General features: G+C 38.0%; 1 protein-coding gene across 4 annotated transcripts in view; it reads right to left on the minus strand.

Moving 5' to 3' along the window:
- Positions 1–22,159, minus strand: part of Pot1 (protection of telomeres 1) — a 73,851-nt gene that overhangs the window by 46,268 nt on the left and 5,424 nt on the right. For all 4 annotated transcript variants that reach the window (XM_038320722.1, XM_038320723.1, XM_038320726.1 and 1 more), the window contains 2 exons: positions 18,624–18,671; positions 8,317–8,431 (listed from right to left, as the gene is read on the minus strand). In XM_038320722.1, coding sequence (XP_038176650.1) covers positions 8,317–8,431; positions 18,624–18,632 — 124 coding nt within the window. In that variant the 5' untranslated portion in view covers positions 18,633–18,671. The remainder of the gene's footprint in view (positions 1–8,316; positions 8,432–18,623; positions 18,672–22,159) is intronic.

Below are 22,159 nucleotides of genomic sequence, written 5' to 3' on the forward strand. Positions count from 1 at the left end.
TCTTTAATCTGTTCCTCTTGTGGCCCACTCAGCCTCTTGCCGTAGGCGATGGCCTCCTCCACCAGCTCTTGTAGGTAGGCATCTGTGCTGCAGTCAGAATCAGGGAAGGGTTGATGGTGGCATCCTGGGGCTTATACTCATCAATGGCACTGAAATCACCCGTGTCGGCCACCACGGTGGTGAACTGCTTGAGCTGGTGGACTCCATCCTCTGGCACTTTACCAAGGACCCCAACATGGCAAGTACAGCTGAGGCAGTAGCAGGAGTGCGGCGAACAAAATACTGTTTGTTTTTTTTTAATGCTGTATTTCAGTGGCGATCAGCCACCAACTGACAAGTTTATTACAGAAAAATTCAAGTGAAAGTTTGGAAGGAAATTAATTTGCTAAAGAATCTACTGTATGTGGTAATCGTCCTTTACCAGCAAATTTACTATATAATGTATAAAAGAGCATTCTCTTTCATCGGTCTGCTATGTGGTCATATAATCTCCTTCATATTTTAATTATACTGCAAGGGGTCATAGAAGCTAGAGGAGGTGTGTAAATACCCTCTATTCTAAGCACTATGACATAGTAACAAATTTGTCTCAAGATGGAGGCTCTGCATTGCCCAGTTAAACTCATCATCTTTTACACGATGTAATAGACAACCAGAGGGCACAGACAGCACACCTATCAAACCTGTGGCAGCTACACTAAGATCAGTACAGTTTCTTTTAAGTACAAAATCTTTGAAAGAAGAAAACAGTAAGTTTTTAAATTAACCGGACAGTGGATAGGCAGGAAAAAGAAAGCAAGCAAACAAACAAATAAGAGCTGGCAGTAAGAAGGCTCGGCATGAAAGATGTCTGCTGCCAAAGCCTGATGACGTAAGTCTGTTTCACAGAACCCACGAGGAAGAAGGAAACCAACGAGGACAGGAAACCAGTATGCTGTCCTCTGTCTTCCACACGTGCTGTGGCATATGCACCCTTCTCCATACATACACAACACTGATCCATTCTACAACACAGACGGACCTCAGAATCGTTATCTCCTACGTAAAGCAGGAGCTAAAGGTCACTTATATTATCACCGAGTCTACGTCCAGAACCCGCAGAAGGACAATGTGTGTCGCTGGATTTATAGGTGAGCACAGGAATGAGGCTCTGAATAAAAAGATTGGTTTGATATGATATTATGCTTATATTCCTTCACCTATTAAAAATAAATCACCTATTAAAAAAATCACTCTTCCTGATCAAATTACCATATATAATCTTCCAAACACTGTTTTATTTAACAAATGATTTTAAAACAAGGCAGTTATTAACAAAACATTAGTTCATCTCACACCATTTACTGTAATAAAAGCAATGTGTGTATGCGTATGTGTGTGTGCTTAATGAATCTAATGGAAACAGTAAGCCTACATTTTAAAAAAAACTTGAATGTTTAAAATTTTAAAACCAAACAAGAACAACAAAAAGCTGCTGATCAGATCTATTAACTATATCACGTGGGGCACTATCAACAGGAAAAACTAAAATGTACATAATAGCTAAGCAAAACATCACTGAAGAGATAATCCACTAATATATAAGACACCACTAGGAATAATGAAACGTAAAAAAAAATGAGGAGAAAGTGTCCTGTCTTTTCAAAGTAGTGAACAGAAAGTGGCAACGGAGGATTCTGCTGAGGTAGCAGGACGATTACAGATGGACAGCAAGGCAACTGTTAACCTAATAATGGTTCTTGAGAAATCATTTTGTTGTTGGAAGTAATAGAAAAGAATTCATTAGTATCACACAAAACTGGCAAATTGTCATTTAAAGGAAGACTGTCAACTATAATGCCTCAATCATGTATGGCAGCTGGAGGCATATGCAACCCATACAATCTGAACAGCTCAGTTTACCATGTTCACACACACACACACACACACACACACACACTAGATAGATGATAGATAGATAGATAGATAGATAGATAGATAGATAGATAGATAGATAGATAGATATAGTTATATATAGATATTCATTCCACAAAAGTATGTTAGGTCTTTATAATGATCCTCATAGAAAGATTACAACATTAAGGTGGATGGTGTTGACACATGCCTTTAATCCCAACATTCGGGAGGCAGAGGCAGGTGGATCTCTGTGAGTTCAAAGCCAGCCTGGTCTATAGAGCAAGTTCTAAGATAGACTCCATTATCTACATTAAAGAAGCAAAACCATAGAGTTATTGAGGGAATCACTGCTGTAAGAGTCTCCCAAATCCTTCCTATCTCAAACAGGTCATATGACACCCATAAGTCAGGTTAATGGTAGAATGACATCTTAGGAATCCAAATGGAGGGTAGGGAGACAGCTCAGTCAGCAAAGTGCTCTGTGAGTCAGCATCAAGACTCACTTTTATTTCTAGGACCCATGTTTAAAAGTCAAACAACAATAAAGCAAAAACAAACAAACAAAACCATGTGTGTTGACATCTATAATCCCTGTGCTGAGGAGTCAGAAGACAAAGATCCCAAGGGCTCAGGGTCAGGCACCCAAGTTCCAGGCCATTAAGAGACCCTGTCTCAAATTAAAGCAAACCAAATAGATTGGGTAGACAGTTCATGAGGAAAACCACTGGAAGTTGTTCACTGGTTTCTACATATATGCACTCACACACACATGAAAAGGAACACACTTGAACAACATATATACATACACAATAAAGGTATTATATTACTATTATGAATTAGTAGTTTTAATATTGTATGTCCTTTTACTAATAGAACTGATCAACCTCTGGTGGAATAAAAGTTATAACTCTACCATGACTTAATATAAAGCTTGATAAACAATGCTTCTGCTACCAGAGAAAGGCCATAATGGGAAATGATAGTACACTAGGAGCTATATATAATTTTTTTCCTGTGACAGGGTTTCTCTGTGTAGCTCTAGCTGTCTTAGAACTAGCTCTTATAGACCAGGCTGGCCTCAAACTCACAGAGTTCTGCCTGCCTCTGCGTCAATAGTGCTGGGATTAAATATGTATGCCACCACCACCTGGTTTATAATTTTCAATATTCAGGATGCAAGGAAAAGTATTATTTTTTAATCATTTGGTAAAGGAGCCAAATAACACCTTCCATCTCTATAACTAATTTAACATTTTTAAAATAAATTTAACAAAAATTCTAGTTTGTCACATATAATATTGTACAAATTCAAAATCTGAGCTACATAAAGGTAATTCCCCTATCTAGTTATATATATATATATCTAGAGCAGTGGTTCTCAACCTTCCTAATGCTGAGACCCTTTAATACAGTTCCTCAGGTTGCAGTGAACGCTAACGATAAAATTAGTTCCTTGCTACTTCATAACTAATTTTGCTACTGTATGAATCATAAAGCAAATATCTGATTTACAGGATATCTGATATTCAAACACTGTGAAAAGGTTTTCAGACCCCTAAGGGGTGGCAACCATGGGTTGAGAACCACTGATCCAAATGTTACTGATATTGTGGCTCTGTATTGTGCCACCACACTGCTTTAAATAAGACAGCTGTGGACTGTATGTAATCCACACTTATTCTAGTACTTTTCTGTGGTAACAGTCACTGAGTTGACCCTTTGTGTACTTAAACATCAGTGTGATTTGCGTGACATCCATTGCTGCACTTAATTCTGTTGAAGGATGAGCTCTGTCAACAGAAACAAAGATGCCGCTGTAACTGAAACTACAGGATGGATAGTCTTAAAGCTTCACTCCCTGTCATGCTGAAGACATCATGTTATGTCTGAAAGATGGATCTTAAAGTTTCAGTGACTGTTCAGATAAAACTGAGGGCATTCATTTTTATTTGGTGTCTCAGAAGAAACACAGAAACATATTATTCTCCGTAATAACAAATGGTTCGTTACTAGCCATGAATTTTTTACTAAGGTTCTGGATTCAACTACACATATCTGATAGAAATGAGGCATAAGCATACATACTAAAAAATTATATTTCCCCATGACATTCCTTTTTATTCATGATTTAATAATACGATCAGAAAGAAGCATGATTATACTACCTAGAAACTAAATATATACTGTCATCAGTGTTTTTAAACAACATTTTAATTTTACATTGACATTTTTAATTGCTTCTAAAAATATGCATGCTCTGATCACCTTATTTAAAATGTTCCATGATAAAAATTAACACGTCAAATGTAAAGGTTTACGATTGCATCTTCCACCAACTTAGATGGATAAGCCTGGCAGTCAGACTTTGGGACTAAGAGTAATAGTGAGCAAGAGAGTCACGGTGTTCATTACACACAGTATTCAGACAAAGGATGGAAAGAGACCATTATCACCAATGTGAAGGCTCCTAAGGGTATGATATGATATGGAGGAAGGATACAGGCTCAGGGAAGGACAAGTAGAAATGAAAATGTTTAGGAAATTTTACATCAAACTTTATCTGTTTCAGCTTAATGTTTCATTGACCTCTAAAACAAACTGTATATTAGTAAAATATGAAAATCAATTTCTTTGATTCAGCATACTCATGAGCTTATTCTTAGCTAATTGCTCTATAATACAATTTTTGTAATTGTAAAAATTATAAAACTTGCAAAAACTCAAATATCTATATTTTTGAACATGTCTTGAATCATCAGTTCAATGAGGACATCTCTTTGTTCCCAACGTGATCACAGCTCCTAGGATGCAGTATGTAAACAATGTTTTATATTTTAATCAATAATATACACTGCTTAATGTTTTCAACGTGTCTGAAATATGGCTTCCCACCAAAAACGAAGAGAATATTTTTGTAGTATTCTTTGTAATTAACAAAACTTAATACAGTGACCTTAATAAATTATAGCATTTTAGAACAGGTAAAATACACTAATAAGTGTTCAGTTTACTTGAGCTGGATTAAACAGGTAAAATGTGCTTTTTATTGTCTTGTGAAAAAAACTAAATTAATGGTTTCTGATACACCTTTTTACAAATCTGTTTAAAGAGTTACATTATCATACAATTTATGGATCATACTTTCTTGATTTTCTTTGAAATGCAGAGATGAAAACTGATGTAGTTTTAAATTCCAATCTTTTAATCATCTAATATTCTCTTTTGGGTGATAGGAATAAAATCCCATAACATAAGGTCTACCAATTAAACAACATTTTAGTATACAGCACAATGGATCCCTACATCCTTTTTATCTTTTTAACCCTGTATAACTGAAAATTTACAGTCCCTTGTAATACAGTCCTAATTAGTTTTATTAAATACTAAATAAAAACCCAAAGTCAGGTATTGGGGGTGAAAGTTGAAAGATGAGAGAAGCAGAGCAGCAGCCACCAGTTCTTACCTCGATGAAATCCTCAGACTGAATGAGGTGTCCTGTCTCTGCAAGTCAGAGTCTTCAGACTGAATGCCATCTCTACAAAACCTCAGACTGAATCCTGAACTCCTGTCTCCTCCCACCTTCTATTCCTCTCTTAGCTTAGCCATATCACTTCCCACCTCCTCCTCCCTAGTGCTGGGATTAAAGGTGTAAGCAACCAACACTTGGCTCTGTTTCTCTTTTAGACTGATTCAATTTCCTGTAGCCCAGGGTGGCCTTGAACTCAGAGATTCATCTGTCTGTCTCCCTGAGGGCTGGGATTAAAGGTATGTACCACTACTGCCTGGTCTCTATGGTTAACTAGTGTGGCTAGCTCTGCACTCTGATCTTCAACCAAGCTTTATTTGTTAAAACACAAACAAAATACAACCACAGTCACTAAACAGCAAATATTGATTTCTTACTTCCTTTATCTCCCGGCAACAGACACTCTGCCTTCCACTCTGTGCAAGACTATTTACATCCAGCAACAGGAAGTGGGACATGGCATCCAGCCTCTTACTGACATACTTCAGTTGACACCGCTGTGGATTTCCTTCTTCACAAACCTAACAATACTTTACTGGAAGGAAATGTGGTTTTCTTTATCTGCTCATCCCCTGATGAGCATTCTGGCTGATGCTACAACTTGTCTATTGTGAGTGACACTCCAGTGAGCAGTAAGAATGTAAGTATTCCTATATGATCCTGATTTCAATTTACTTAGATAAATATCTACAAGTGATTGCTGGCTCATAAGGCATTTCCACCTTAGTGAAAATTTATCCTCATGAGGGCTGCACAGAAGCACATCAGGGTATGACAGTCCACTTTCTTCGTAGCCACACCAACATTTGTTTGGTGTTTTGGTAATGGTGTCTTTAACGGGTGAAAGATGGCAGCTGTGGATGGTTGATTTCATTCCCTAATGCCAATCATCATGGTTTTTCAGGTTCTGACTGCTCTCTCTTCTTTAAAGAACTGTCTATCCAAGTCCTTGACCTAACCTTTAAGCTTGTTTTTGTTTTATTTCTTCCTGTTGAGATGTAAGAGTTCCCTAAACATTTGAAACTAATCCTTAAGAGACAGATGAGCAGTCTCTCCCATTCTATAGGTTGTCTTTCACCGCACTGGCCAGTTCATTCTGCTGTGTGGAAGTCTACAGCTTGGTGCTTTTCCACATGACTCTTTTTTTTTTGTGGTGGTATCATATAAAAGACATCATGTCTATTATCATGTCATGTATTTAAATACCTGACTTTGTTTCCCCTTTGAATATGGAATCCAGTTTTCCCAGTACTACTAGTTGAAGAGATCATCCTTTCAACACTGTATGTTCTTGACACATCTGCCAATGACTAGGTAAACTAAACACCCACGAGTTTTTATTTCCAGTATTTCAATTTTATTCCACTAAAATATAGATGTCTTCCTGCTAAGACTATACTGTTTTAATGACTGTAGGCTTGTAATATGTTTAGGAAATTAGAGCATCATAAAATTTCACATTTTCTTCCTGCAGACTGTTCCTCACCATGTGGGGCCCTCTACATGATTTAACATTGATTTTTCTTTTCCTATTAAAAAAAAATCTCAGATTTAAAAAAAAATTGCAATAATTGCTTATATTGTTTTCAAGGCTATGAACTTTTGAAGACTATTAAGCCTTACTATCTAGGACATAGGACATCATTGCATCTGTCTGTGTCAACTCTGACTCCAACAATATTCTGTACTGTTCACACTATAGATGTTATTCTGAATTGAGTTCTCTTTTTGTTACTCTTTGAAATTGCTCATCACTGGTATGCTTATAATGTTAAGTTTGATCTTGTGCCTTTTCTGAACTTATTTATTACTTCTCAAAGCAATTGTTTTGTGTAGTAGTTTGTTTATTATTCTTAGGATAATGTTCTTTAAAAATACAAATTTATTTCTTCTTTCCCAATTGGCCATTTATTTTACTTCCTTCCCGCAACTGCTTTGGCTATGACTCCCAACACTATGTTGAACACAGTATCAAAAAGAGGCCACACTTGTAATTTTCTCATTTCTGAGGGCATGCTTTATCCCTTTCACTGACAAGTATTATGTTAGCTGTGAGAGCTGCATACTTTTAAAGTAATTGCTTTTAAAGCTGTGATTAATTTCTTCTACATAATCTGCACTGAGCTTTCAAAATGATAAAGTTTTATTATCATCATCATTATTATTTTATATTGTAGGTATATCTCTCACAGGTCTTTTCTTTGTGGTTAACATGGGGCTCATGTAATATACTTTAAAATACAGCAATCTATTCTAAGCTTACAAATATTTAACTTCAAGCTGAGCGCTGGGTCACACACTTTTAATCCCAGCACTCAGGAGGCAGAGACAAGCAGATCTCGTGAGTTTGAAGTTCAAAGCCAGCCTGGTCTACAGAGCGTTCCAGAACAGGCTCCAAAGCTACAGAGAAATCTTATCTCTAAAAAACAAAGACAAAACAAAAAACCTAAACAAACAAAAACCAAAAATTCACTTCAATTATTTAAAAATTCCCTGCTTTCACTTCTCTTCCCGGCACCTTTATCAGATCGCGCTTGGCAGATTCTACACTGTGCGTCCACGAACCTGTGGCTAGCTTTTCTCTGCTGATTGCCTTTCATTTCCATGCCAGACTGGAGGGTGACTGATGTGCTGATATGGTACGGTGACCATGCTCACCTTCATCAACATATTCTATAGTTTCTTATCTTTTAGCTTCCTTTAAAACTCACACTGTATCAATAAGACCCTGGAATCAAAAGACCACATTCACTTCGCAAATTAAATGGCCAAAGAATATTATTCATCAGTATTGTTTGCCAATTGAAAACCAGGATTGCACTTGCCCTGAGTTGTATCACTGAGATCAATAATGCAGCTCTTAGTCATGACACACCACATACACAGATACCTACCAGTTCCTCTACTGAGATATGGAGGCTTAAAGAATTTCACAACACCGTAGACATTGACAATTGCACCTTCTTTAAGTAGATCCAGGGGTGTGTATGTATAGGAAGTTACTGGAACCTAAAAAAAGAAAAGACAGCAATTATATCACTAAGTATCTACCTTTTAGAATATTACGGTGATATCTGTAAGTTAGCAAGTATATCATTTCATTTGAAAAGGTTTATCCTAAAGAGGAGTTCAAAATGCAAAGGGGAAAGTTAAAAAATAAAAAAAAAAACTACTTCCAAAAGTTACTACAGAAACCAACTACTTTTCTTGAAATAGTTTGTTCATAAGTAGAAAAATTAACACATCAGCCTATAAAAGTATAGGCAGTTTAAACTTTAATTATACTTCTTCAGTAAGAAAAGTTTAAAATCAATTAAAATATCAGAAGTTGGTGTATAAACTGAAGCAACACAGGAAACACTTCTCAATATGTACACCATCAGTGTTATAGCTCTCAGAGAAACCCATGAGGAAGAGGACGAGGTGTGGGGAGGTATCAGGCCACTAGAGTTCTGTGCTGTCAATACGGATTCTGGACCTTGTGAGGTCACAGCAGTGTTTCTGTCTTGGCTACTCCCAAGTACATTTAGCTCTAAGGGGTTTTTTGGTATTAAATAATTCCAGCTACCATTCAATTATTTCTTCCCTATATGGCAAAGAGATAAAACTCAAAAATGAAACTTATACTACAATTTGGCACAGAAAATTCCAAAAAATGTGATTTGGGCTCTAGTTTTTAAATTATCACTTCAAAACTTATCACAGAAAATCATCTCCCCTTACAACCATTTAATTTATAGGTTTCATTACTTAAACTTAAAAAATAAGTTTTGATTCAGAAATCAATTGAATGAGGCAATTTACAACAATAAGAAGGGAAAAGAAAAGAAAATATTGTGTAAGGCTGTATCTCATGCTAACAGAATCAGTTAAATAACATGTAAATTTTCAGTATTCCATTTATTCCTGCCCCCATGGAGAAGTAAACTTAATGTGCCTATCTGAAAATGCCTCTATAAATCTCAAACAGAGATGAATTCTTGCTTCTTTTTAAGAAAGCTGATTCATAGGCACAGACAAAGAAGGGCTTTGCAATTAAATCAGTCTTTAATATAAGAAGAGTGTAGCTTATTAATTATGATAGAATAATGCTCAGCAAAAAGAATAAGAAAGAGAAGATTTGGGCTGTCAAATGAAGCCATCAAAATAACTCGCACCAGTGTCCTGCCTTGACAAGTATGCCCCTGATACTGAGAAGAATGAAGGGCCAGCACAGCTTAGGGAGACCAAACAATACCTGCATAACTGCTCACTGATTCAAAACAGAAAATGAGAAACAAACAAAACAAAAAACCTTCTTAATTATTCATTTGCTTTTCCATGAAAATTAGTTACTATAAATTTATGTAGCTGCTACTCTTTTCGATATAAGTTAACTGCTTTTTCTTCACAGTCATTCTCTTCAAGTCAGGTTAATGTACCTTTGGATAGGAATTATCTGTGAACATCATAAATAAATTTACATAATCCTTCCAAATAAGCCAAATCTTAGTAGCAGTTTGTTTCCCTTGCTGACAGTACAGAATGATGGCCTAAAACAAGAATACAAGGGGTGGGGGATCCAAACCGCTGTGAACTTGAGACAAGTGTTCTCAGGAGAGAGTTCCAGGGTTAGGTAAGGGGAAGAAAATCACTGATGAGTGGTGACATGTGACATGAACAAATCCACAAAGTCACGGCACTTACAGGCACTTGGATATCCCGTTTTATCAGGGATCTACAAATAGTCTGACAAGCTGATGCAAAAGTGTCAAATATCTGTGCCAATAGGAATGTGGTATTTCAAGCATCTTTTTATGACAGGACCTACTGTGGCACTTTATTGCTTGATGAATATTCCTAAAAGGACTAGAATAAGCCTGCGCAGTAGGACCTTGTATGATTAGGCCAATATAATTGCAAATAGAAGATTTAAATATAACCAGTGTGGCTATGAATTGAATTTTCCTTTAATGACTTGAGACAGAGTCTTCTTTTGAGATTCAGGATGTGACCCTCCTGCTTCATTGAGTTCTACCATGCTGGGATTATAGCATGTGCCAACAGTTAGCTATCCATTTTTTATTTTGATAGCCTCTCATGTCCAGCTGCTGCAGCATTAGACAACATAGATGTAGAAAGTCACTTACCCTAAGATAGTAAAACATACTAAAAAGCTACATGACATAATACACTACAGATAATTTGATAACAGCTTCAGAAACCCTTCAGCATACAGGTCACCAATCTACGATTCACAAAGACAGAAAAGGCCTCTATTATGTCTTGATAGCTTAAGACAAAGCTCATCACACAGTGGGGTAAAGACTGTGAGTACTAAGGACTGAGCATGTACCTCAGACAGTGTTGACTGTTAATGACAAGAGTTTGGGTTTAATCCCCAGAATCAAGCAAAACCTCCAAAGAAACAAACAGCAACACAACAATCTCTCCTCAAACAAAAAAGCCCAACCATAAAACATGGGGTAAATGAAATATAATCTACAGCTGTGAATAAAAATCAAGACGATTATGCCTGAAGGATGCAAATGTATCTAGCAGGGCTGGGGAGATGGTTCAGTAGAGGAAGCCCTAGCCACACATATATGAGGACTGGGACACCCACGTTAACACTAGGTGAGTTTGGCGGTCCACCTGTAATCACAACAATCTGGAGGCTGAGACAGAGGACTCAGGAACAAGCTGGTGAGCTAGATTAGAGCTAGGTAATTCTGGGTTTCAGTGAGATATCCTGCTTCAGAACACATGGTAAACAGTGATAGAAGACATCTGACCATCAACTGCTGGCATATACGTGTACTTCCTGGGTGCACACACAGTGGTTACAGACCGCTGCTCTTGCAGAGGACTAAGCTATGGTTTCTAGCACCCATATAAAGTAGCTAACAAACATCTGTAACTCCAGTTCCAGGAAATCCAATGCCTTCTGGCATCTGTGGACACCTGCATGCAAGTGGTGTACATAACTCCATACACAGAAACAGAAATAAATAATAATATAGGAAGAATATACACATTATATTAAACTTTATCAATGTATTGCCGTCTTTCCAGTTTCATTTAGTTGTAAGTATCCAACCTATAAAATAAGGGAACCTTCCTTTAGATACCAAAATTCTACAAATAAAAAATTTTTTAAAAAAAAGGCATAGGGCCCTTTTGTCTGGGCTGCGACCCTGGGCTGCCTGGAATCCCTGATCCTGTGCCCTGACATTCCATCTGAACTGGCTTGTGTCGGTTTCTCGGCGTCCCTGTGTCTCCCAAGCTTTCCCTAGTGTTCTCAGGTGTCCTGCTCCTGTTCTAAGGCCATCCACCCAGAGGAGTCAGACTCTGGCCTCCAGGCAGGTCTGGGGATTCCTGCAAGGGAGTGCGGGCTTCTTCAGATTGTGACACAAGGAATAGGTCCTCCTCTGGCACTGGGGAGATCCAACCAGTTTCAGTCACAGCAAAGATTGGTCTAAGACGCCAAACGCCTCCGGGCTCCTTTTGAAGGAAGAGATGGGCAGGCGCCAATGCAGGAGCTCCTCCAACAACATGAAAGGCAACATGACATCACCACAAGCCAGACATCCCGAAACAACAAGAATTGAACACCCTACCCCAGAAGATATAGAAGGAACTGACCTTAAACAGTGCTTTATGAAAATAATAGAGGACCTTAAACAGGAGGTAAAAAACTGCCATAAAGAAATGGAGATGACAAACAAAAAGGTAGACGAAATAAATAAATCTCTCAAAGATACCCAAGAAAAACAAGAAAAAGCAATCAAACAGGTAAGGGAAACAGTACAAGACCTGATAAATGAAATGGAGGTATTGAAGAAAACACAATCTGAGGGACGACTGGAAATGGAAACTCTGAGTAAACGAACAGAAACTTCAGAGACAAGTATTTCCAACCGAATACAAGAGATGGAAGAAAGAATCTCAGACTCTGAAGATACTATAGAGGAAATAAACTCACAGATTAAAGAACTAAACAAATCTAACAAATTCTTAACACAAAACATTCAGGAAATCTGGGACACCATTAAAAGACGAAACCTAAGAATAATTGGGGTAGAAGAAGGAGAAGAATTACAACTCAAAGGCCCAGAAAACATATTCAACAAAATTATAGAAGAAAACTTCCCCAACCTAAAGAAGGATGTTCCTATGAAGGTACAAGAAGCCTACAGAACACCAAATAGACTGGATCAAAAGAAAGCATCCCCACGCCATATAATAATCAAAACACAAAACATACAGAATAAAGAACAGATATTAAGAGCTGCAAAGGAAAAAGGTCAAGTAACATATAAAGGGAAACCTATCAGAATTACACCTGATTTCTCAATGGAAACCATGAAAGCCAGAAGAGCTTGGATAGATGTGCTACAGACACTAAGGGAACAGGGATGCAAGCCAAGACTATTATACCCAGCAAAGCTTGCATTCACCATTGATGGAGAAAACAAGATATTCCAGGACAAAAACAGATTTAAACAATACGCAGCCACAAATCCAGCCTTGCAGAAAGTAATAGAAGGAAATTCACAAACCAAGGAGTCCAACAACGCCCACAATAACGCAGGCATCTAGCGACCCTCCACCAGCACAACTAGAAAAAGGGAAACACATAAACTCTACTACTAAAAATGACTGAAGTTAACAACCACTGGTCATTAATATCACTTAATATCAATGGACTTAATTCACCTATAAAAAGGCACAGGCTAAGAGACTGGATACGAAAACAGAATCCAACATTTTGCTGTTTGCAAGAAACACACCTCAACCACAAAGACAGACACCTACTCAGAGTAAAGGGTTGGGAAAAGGTTTATCAAGCAAATGGCCCTAAGAAACAAGTGGGTGTGGCCATACTAATTTCCAACAAAGTTGACTTCAAACTAAAATCAATCAGAAGAGACGGAAAGGGACACTTTATACTCATAACAGGAAAAATCCATCAGAATGAAGTCTCAATCCTGAATATCTATGCCCCTAATATAAAAGCTCCCACTTATATAAAAGAAACACTTCTAGAACTCAAGGCAGCCATCAAACCACACACACTAATAGTTGGAGACTTTAACACTCCTCTCTCACCAATGGACAGGTCAATCAGACAGAAACCTAACAGAGAATTGAAAGACTTAATGGAGGTAATGAACCAAATGGACTTAACAGACATCTATAGAACATTCCACCCAAATAGGAAAGAATATACCTTCTTCTCTGCGGCTCATGGAACCTTTTCGAAAATTGACCATATACTTGGTAACAAAGCAAACTTCCACAGTTACAAAAAAATATTAGTAACCACCTGTGTCTTATCGGATCACCATGGATTAAAATTAGAATTCAACAACAATGCTACCCCCAGAATCCTACAAACTCATGGAAACTGAACAGTCAACTACTGACCCACACCTGGGTCAAGGAAGAAATAAAGAAAGAAATTAAAGTCTTTCTTGAATTTAATGAAAACAAAGACACAACATACTCAAACCTATGGGACACAATGAAAGCAGTGCTAAGAGAAAAGTTCATAGCACTAAGTGCCCACTTAAAGAAAACAGAGAAAGCACTCATTGGTGACTTAACAGCACACCTGAAAGCTCTGGAAAAAAAAGAAGCAGACTCACCTAGGAGAAGTAGAAGACTGGAAATAATCAAACTGAGGGCAGAAATCAACAAAATAGAAACACAGAAAACAATCCAAAGAATCAATGAAACAAGAAGCTGGTTCTTGGAGAAAATCAACAAGATTGACAAACCCTTACCCAAACTAATCAAACGGCAGAGGGAGAACACGCATATTAATAAGATGAGAAATGAAAAGGGGGACATAACCACAGACACAGAGGAAATTCAGAAAATCATTAGATCTTACTACAAAAGCCTGTATGCCACAAAATTGGAAAATGTAAAAGAAATGGACAGTTTTTTAGATAAATACCATATACCAAAGTTAAACCAGGACCAGGTAAATGCTCTAAATCGTCCTGTTAGTCGCGAAGAATTAGAAACTGTTATCAGAAACCTCCCTACCAAAAAGAGCCCAGGACCAGATGGTTTCAATGCGGAGTTCTACCAGACCTTCCAAGAAGACCTAATACCTATACTCCTTAAGGTATTTCATAATATAGAAACACAAGAGTCACTGCCAAATTCCTTCTATGAAGCTACAGTTACCCTGATACCTAAACCACACAAAGACTCAACCAAGAAAGAGAATTACAGGCCAATCTCACTCATGAACATTGACGCAAAAATTCTCAATAAAATACTGGCAAACCGAATCCAAGAACACATTAGAAAAATTATCCATTATGATCAAGTAGGCTTCATCCCAGAGATGCAGGGCTGGTTCAACATACGAAAATCTATCAATGTAATCCATCATATAAATAAACTTAAGGAAAAAAACCATATGGTCATCTCATTAGATGCTGAAAAAGCATTTGACAAAATTCAGCACCCTTTTATGATAAAGGTCTTGGAGAGATTAGGGATACAAGGGTCATCCCTAAATATAATAAAAGCTATTTACAGCAAGCCGACAGCTAACATCAAATTAAACGGAGAGAAACTCAAGGCTATCCCACTAAATTCAGGAACACGACAAGGCTGTCCACTCTCTCCTTATCTCTTCAATATAGTGCTTGAAGTTCTAGCAATAGCAATAAGACAACATAAGGGAATCAAGGGGATTCAATTTGGAAAGGAAGAAGTTAAACTTTCATTATTTGCAGATGATATGATAGTATACATAAGCGACCCCAAAAACTCCACCAAAGAACTCCTACAGCTGATAAACTCCTTCAGTAACGTGGCAGGTTACAAGATCAACTCCAAAAAATCAGTCGCCCTCTTATACACAAAGGATAAGGAAGCAGAGAGGGAAATCAGAGAAGTATCACCTTTCACAATAGCCACAAATAGCATAAGATATCTGGGAGTATCGCTAACCAAGGAAGTGAAGGATTTATTTGACAAGAACTTTAAGTCTTTGAAGAAAGAAATTGAAGAGGATACCAGAAAATGGAAGGATCTCCCCTGCTCGTGGATTGGGAGGATCAACATAGTAAAAATGGCAATTCTACCAAAAGCAATTTATAGATTCAATGCAATCCCAATCAAGGTCCCATTAAAATTCTTCACAGAGATTGAGAGGACAATAATCAACTTTATATGGAAAAAAAAGAAACCCAGGATAGCCAAAAAAATCTTATACAATAAAGGTTCTTCTGGAGGCATTACCATCCCTGACTTCAAACTCTATTACAAAGCTACAGTATTGAAAACAGCTTGGTATTGGCATAAAAACAGAGAAGTTGACCAATGGAATCGTATAGAAGACCCGGATCTTAAACCACAAACCTATGAACACCTGATTTTTGATAAAGGAGCCAAAAGTACACAATGGAAGAAAGAGGGCATCTTCAACAAATGGTGCTGGCATAACTGGATGTCAACCTGTAGAAGAATGAAAGTAGATCCATATCTATCACCATGCACAAAACTCAAGTCCAGATGGGTTAAAGAACTCAATATTAATCGGAACACACTGAGCCTGATAGAAGAGAAAGTAGGAAGTACTCTACAACATATGGGAACAGGAGACCGTTTCCTACGTATAACCCAACAGCACAGACATTAAGGGCAACATTGAATAAATGGGACCTCCTGAAGCTGAGCAGCTTCTGTAAAGCAAAGGACATTGTCACTAAGACACAAAGGCAGCCTACTGACTGGGAAAAGATCTTCACCAACCCTGCAACTGACAAAGGGCTGATCTCTAAAATATATAAGGAACTCAAGAGACTAGACGGTAAAATGCCAATTAACCCAATTAAAAAATGGGGCGCTGAACTGAACAGAGAATTCTCAACAGAAGAAGTTCGAATGGCCAAAAGACACTTAAGGTCATGCTCAACCTCCCTAGCTATCAGGGAAATGCAAATCAAAACAACTTTGAGATATCATCTTACACCTGTCAGATTGGCTAAAATCCAAAACACCAATAATAACCTTTGCTGGAGAGGTTGTGGGGTAAGGGGTACACTCATCCATTGCTGGTGGGAATGCAAACTTGTGCAACCACTTTGGAAAGCAGTGTGGCGGTTTCTCAGGAAATTCGGGATCAACCTACCCCAGGACTCAGCAATTCCACTATTGGGAATCTACCCAAGAGATGCCCAACCATACAACAAAAGCATATGCTCATCTATGTTCATAGCAGCATTATTTGTAATAGCCAGATCCTGGAAACAACCTAGATGCCCTTCAGTGGAAGAATGGATGAAGAAACTGTGGAATATATACATGCTAGAATACTACTCAGCGGTAAAAAACAATGACATCTTGAATTTTGCAGGCAAATGGATGGAAATAGAAAACACTATTCTGAGTGAGGTAACCCAGACCCAAAAAGATGAACATGGGATGTACTCACTCATAATCGGTTTCTAGCCATAATTAAAGGACATCGAGCCTATAAATTTGGGATCCTTGAGAAGATAATAAGAAGGTGAACTCCCAAAAAAAGATATAGTAATCCTCCTGGATATTGGAAGTAGACACGATCGCCAGGCAAAATTGGGAACTTGAGGGTTGGGCAAGACTGGGCCAAGGGAAGATGGGGAGAGAAAAGTGTGAAGGTGAGAACGGGGGGAGCTCGGAGGAATGGGGTGCTTGGGATATAGGAAGGGTGGATATGGGAGCAGGGAAGCATATATCTGAATTTAAGGAGCTACCTGAGGGTTGTCAAGAGACTTGACCCTAGAGGGGTTCCCAGGTTTCCAGGGAGACGCCCCCAGTTAGTTCCTTGGGCAGCTGAGGAGAGGGAGCCTGAAAAGGCCAGTTCCTATAGCCATACTGATGAATTTCTTGCATATCACCATAGAACCTCCACCTGACGATAGATGAAGAAAATGACAGAGCCCCACATTGGAGCACCGGACTGAGCTCCCAAGGTCCTGATGAGGAGCAGAAGGAGAGAGAACATGAGAAAGAAAGTCAGGACCGTGAGGGAACCTCCAGCTGGCGACAGATGGGGAAGGTGACTGAGCCCCACATTGAAGCACTGGACTGAGCTCCCCAAGGTCCTGATGAGGAGCAGAAGGAGCGAGAACATGAGGGAGAAAGTCAGGAACGAGAGGGGTGCGTTCACTCATGGAGACGGTGGGACAGAACTAATGAGAGATCACCAACTCCAGTTGGAATGGGACTGATGGATCATGCGACCAAACCCGTCTCTCTGAATGTGGCCAACAGTGGGGGCTGACTGAGAAGCAAAGGACAATGGCTCTGGGCTCTGATTCCTCTGCATGGACGGGCTCTGTGGGAGCCTTCTCAGCTTGGTCGATCACCTTCCTGGACCTGGGGGGAGTTGGGAGGACCTTGGTCTTAGCATAGAGTGGGGAACCCTGATGGCTCCTTGGCCTTGAGAGGGAGGGAGGGGAGGTATGGGTGGAGGGGAGGGGAGGGAAGGGGGAGAAGGAGGGGAGGGAAGGGGAAGGAGGAGGGGAGGGAGGGGGGAGGAGGAGGGAAGGAGATGGAAATTTTTAAATATAAAAAAAATAAACCATGAGGGGGAAAAAAAAAAAAGGCATAGGTATAAAAATCTCTTTTATTTATGGTGTTTGTTAAATCATAACTCAGCAAACAAGAACCTGCTTTAATACAAGCTGACAAAAGAATAAAAGAAATGAATTTGCCTGTGATTTAAACTAGCAAATATTGTGTGTCTTCAAAAAGTAAGAGATGGAGCCGGGTGGTGGTGGCGCACGCCTTTAATCCCAGCTCTCGGAGGCAGAGGCAGGCGGATCTATGTGAGTTCGAGACCAGCCTGGTGTACAAGAGCTAGTTCCAGGACAGGCTCCAAAGCCACAGAGAAACCCTGTCTCGAAAAACCAAAAAAAAAAAAAAAAAAAAAAAAGTAAGAGATGGTTTGCTTCCATTTTCTTAAACGTACACAGCTTATATAGAGATATTAGTAGATAATAGATAATATAGGCAAAATAATCAAATATTGTTAGACAAATACAAAACTATAATGTACCATCATCATATAAAAAGGCTTTTCATTGGATTGGCATTAATGTAAAATGTGACTATAAAGTAGGCTAATTTAAAATCAAATTATAAAGTAGAAGAAAATATGTAGATGCATAAATGTATATGTATCACTGTATATTAAATATCATCTTACCAAAGACATTGCTTCTGTGGAAAATCCTCTTAGACATTTATTAAAAACCTGAAAACAAAACAGAGACCTGTTTGTATGTATGTGACTTCCAATGGACCCTAGATTTTCAAATGCACTTAACTATATATTTAATGATACTCCAATTCTCTACATGGTATAAAGTTTGGTTCCCATGACCCATGTTGGACACTCACTACCACCTGTACCTTCAGTTCCAGGGGACTCAACACACTGCTTTGGTCTCCACGGGCCCCTACACTCAGGTGCACGTACCCCTACACACATAAATTCCCATAATCAAAAATCTTTTTAAAAAATGTTACAGATGTAAGATCAAATGAAAATGTGGTTTTTTAAAAAAGAAAATCAACCCTCTCAAATTTCCTGAGGGTAACTTCATTAGTCAATATTATACTCATCAGAGAGGAAGAGGCTAACAATCCAACACTACACCAACTGTGTGTTTTCCATCCCTCAGAATAAGTGACATTGTGCTATGGACAGTTTTAGTGGGGTATTAGTGATGTTAAAGGGGGAGAAGAGGGTAAGCCACAAGTTCTGGGCTTTACGTGTGGCATTTTTATCATGCATGAGCACTGTTATCATTTTTATTTCCTCCTAATCCATCTATTTTCATTTTGTTTTGGAATTCAATTCAATGAGAATGTTTCAGCCTCCACAACAAACTAAAACAATTCAGACTAAGCATTTCACCCCAGACTTTCAGAAATATTATCCTAAACCACAACACGACTACATACGCCAGGTAACTGCAGCTCTTACAGCTAAATCCAAAAACTTTCCTTCTCACTGAAGCTTTTATTTCTCTCTAGCATATATGGGGACTTAAGGAGGAAAATAAATACTCTCAAATAATAATTTTTACAGAAAGTAAAAAATACTTTGCTTTTGCTGGACCTTGAAGCAATACATGATAATTTACATGAAAACAAGATTTTAGTATAATTTAAATGAAAGATTTTAGCCAAATATTTTCAATTGTCTTAACTAACATGTGTCAGTTCTAAATTCTAACGTACACACACAGATACACACACACACACACACACACACACACAGATACATACTGCACCTGTTCTTACATGCTTAAATACAAATCCCCAGCAATTTATATTTACTACGTCACTGAAAACATTTTTAAATATAAATATAAATACAAAAATAACAAAATTTATAGGGAACACATACTATCAAAGTACAGCTGATTTTGACTCAGAAGCGATCCCATTGCTGCTGCCCCTGCTATCCTATACTGACATCACATCCCAATTCGCGAGTGTTCCAAAGCTCTCTAGAAATACTGTAGGCTTCCGCACCAGATTGAGACTGCTGAGGCATCAGACTAACTGGCTGAACAGGGATCCCAGCCTTCCCAGCATTCAGATGGTCATTTTTAAGACTACCTATCCTGTACCCTAAAAGGCTGTTGAAATTAGGTGACAAATGTATGAATATTCGCTAAAGACTCTCACTGGTTCTATGTCTACAATTGTGCAGAATAAAGGCTGGCAAAGTGGCTCAGTTAGAGGTCTGACAGCCTGAATATGATGCAGGGCCCATGGCGGAAGGAGACCAACTGGACATGCTGTCCTTCAACCTCACATTCCTGAATACGGTTAACTATATGTTTATAAATATTTTTATAATAATAAAAAAAGTACTCTTCTAACTTTCTGAATTCTACTATTATGAAAAGTACTGAGATTTGTCAAATATATTTTCTGTATCATTTAATGTGTTTCCCCTTCATTCAATTAAGGTAATATATTGCAATGATTCAAATTTTCATTTTACAGGAGTTTTTTGTTTTTGTTTTTTTACATCTGTGCTTGGAATTAACCCTACTCAATCTAATTCTATTCACAGGCTGTAGATTTACCTTGACTCCTATTTAGTTAAGGGTTTTACAGGTATGTATTTTTGTTTGTTTTTGTTTTTTGAGACAGAGTTTTTCTGTAGCTTTGGAGCCTGTCCTGGAACTCACTCTATAGAACAGGCTGGCCTCAAACACAGAGATCCACGTGCCTCTGCCTCCCAGGTGCTTGTACTAAAGGCGTGAACCACCACTCCCTGGCTGTTGGTCTGTATTTTTAAAATCACTAAAAATCTTATGAGCATACTGAGTTACAAAATGCAGTAATTTTTAATTACACTTAGAATAACTGATGGGGAAACAGATATGTAGGTTCTGTTGAATACTAAATAATAAAATGAAGTAAAAGGAGAAACCATTTCTTTATATACATGGCCAACTGACTTTTGCAATTTTAAAGGAATTACTATTTTAGGTATATTTTAACATGTAAAAATATATTTAACAAATTGTCAAAATCAAACCTGCAAGTGAATATCATTAATAACTTTAAATCTGTTAAATTTACTTTAAAATAATAATGCAATATAAAATTATACTGCCACTATAAAGAAAACTTTAGTCGTTTGTTAATTTTTCCAAAAATAACACTGTTGCTTTTGATTTTGAATTTTTTTGTCAACTGATAAAAACATAGCATAAGTATGTATGTACAGACAGAAAGATAGATAGATAGATCTATTAGATACAACAATTTTACCTATATAATAAAATTAGTAAGTATATTTTCACAAGCATAGGTACTTTGAAATATAATTGTGAGGAAAAATATTTAAAAGTTTGTAATTCAGGCATGCAAAACACAAAAACAGAAACAATAAGGACATATGATGAGTTTACCAAAATCAACAGAAACCACACATGGTGTTGTCTATAGTTCTAGCATTTGGGAGACTGAAACAAGGGGCATCACAATTTCAGTCTGGACTGTCCAGTAAAACCTTGAAGAGGCAGGAAGGGCTTGGATTGTAGTTCGGTGGAAAAGCACGTGCATGGCCTGAATAAAGTCCCGAGTTTGAACTAAAACAGAAAAGTGGGCTGGAGATATGGCTCCGTCATTAAAAGGTTAAGAGCACTGGTTTCTCCGCCACGGGACCTGAGATGGATTCCTAGCACTCACACGGTGGCTCACAACTACCAGGACACCTACACCCTCTTCTAGTCTTTGAGAATACTAGGCACACATGTGGTGCATAGGATACATGCAGGCAAAACATCCATACCCATAAATTTAAAAAAAAAATCAAAAGTTTAGAACAGAAATGTCAAAAATTCCAGAAATGACAGACAAGAAAACTAGCAGGAAGGATTCAATATCAATTAAAACTTATTAAAGCAGAGTAAAATACTACACAAAAAGGAGGTATGAACAGACACTGCAGAACCTTTGGGCCGAAAGCTAGAGTGGTAGTTAACGGTATACTGAGCAGAGTTTAGAGACGAGCACAGTAAAAAGTACTGTGATAAAATAAGAAATACAGAAAGTTGATGACATAAAAAGCTGACACCTGCAATATATCAAATAAACCTCTAGCCAGAAATGACCAAGAAAAATTATGACGACAAAAGCTAGAAATGAGGTATCACTACCAATCTTACCACACTAAAAACGCATCAAAGACGAACCTTACACCAGATATCT

This window comes from Arvicola amphibius, chromosome 2, assembly GCF_903992535.2.
Source record: "Arvicola amphibius chromosome 2, mArvAmp1.2, whole genome shotgun sequence".
NCBI classification, from domain to species: domain Eukaryota; kingdom Metazoa; phylum Chordata; class Mammalia; order Rodentia; family Cricetidae; genus Arvicola; species Arvicola amphibius.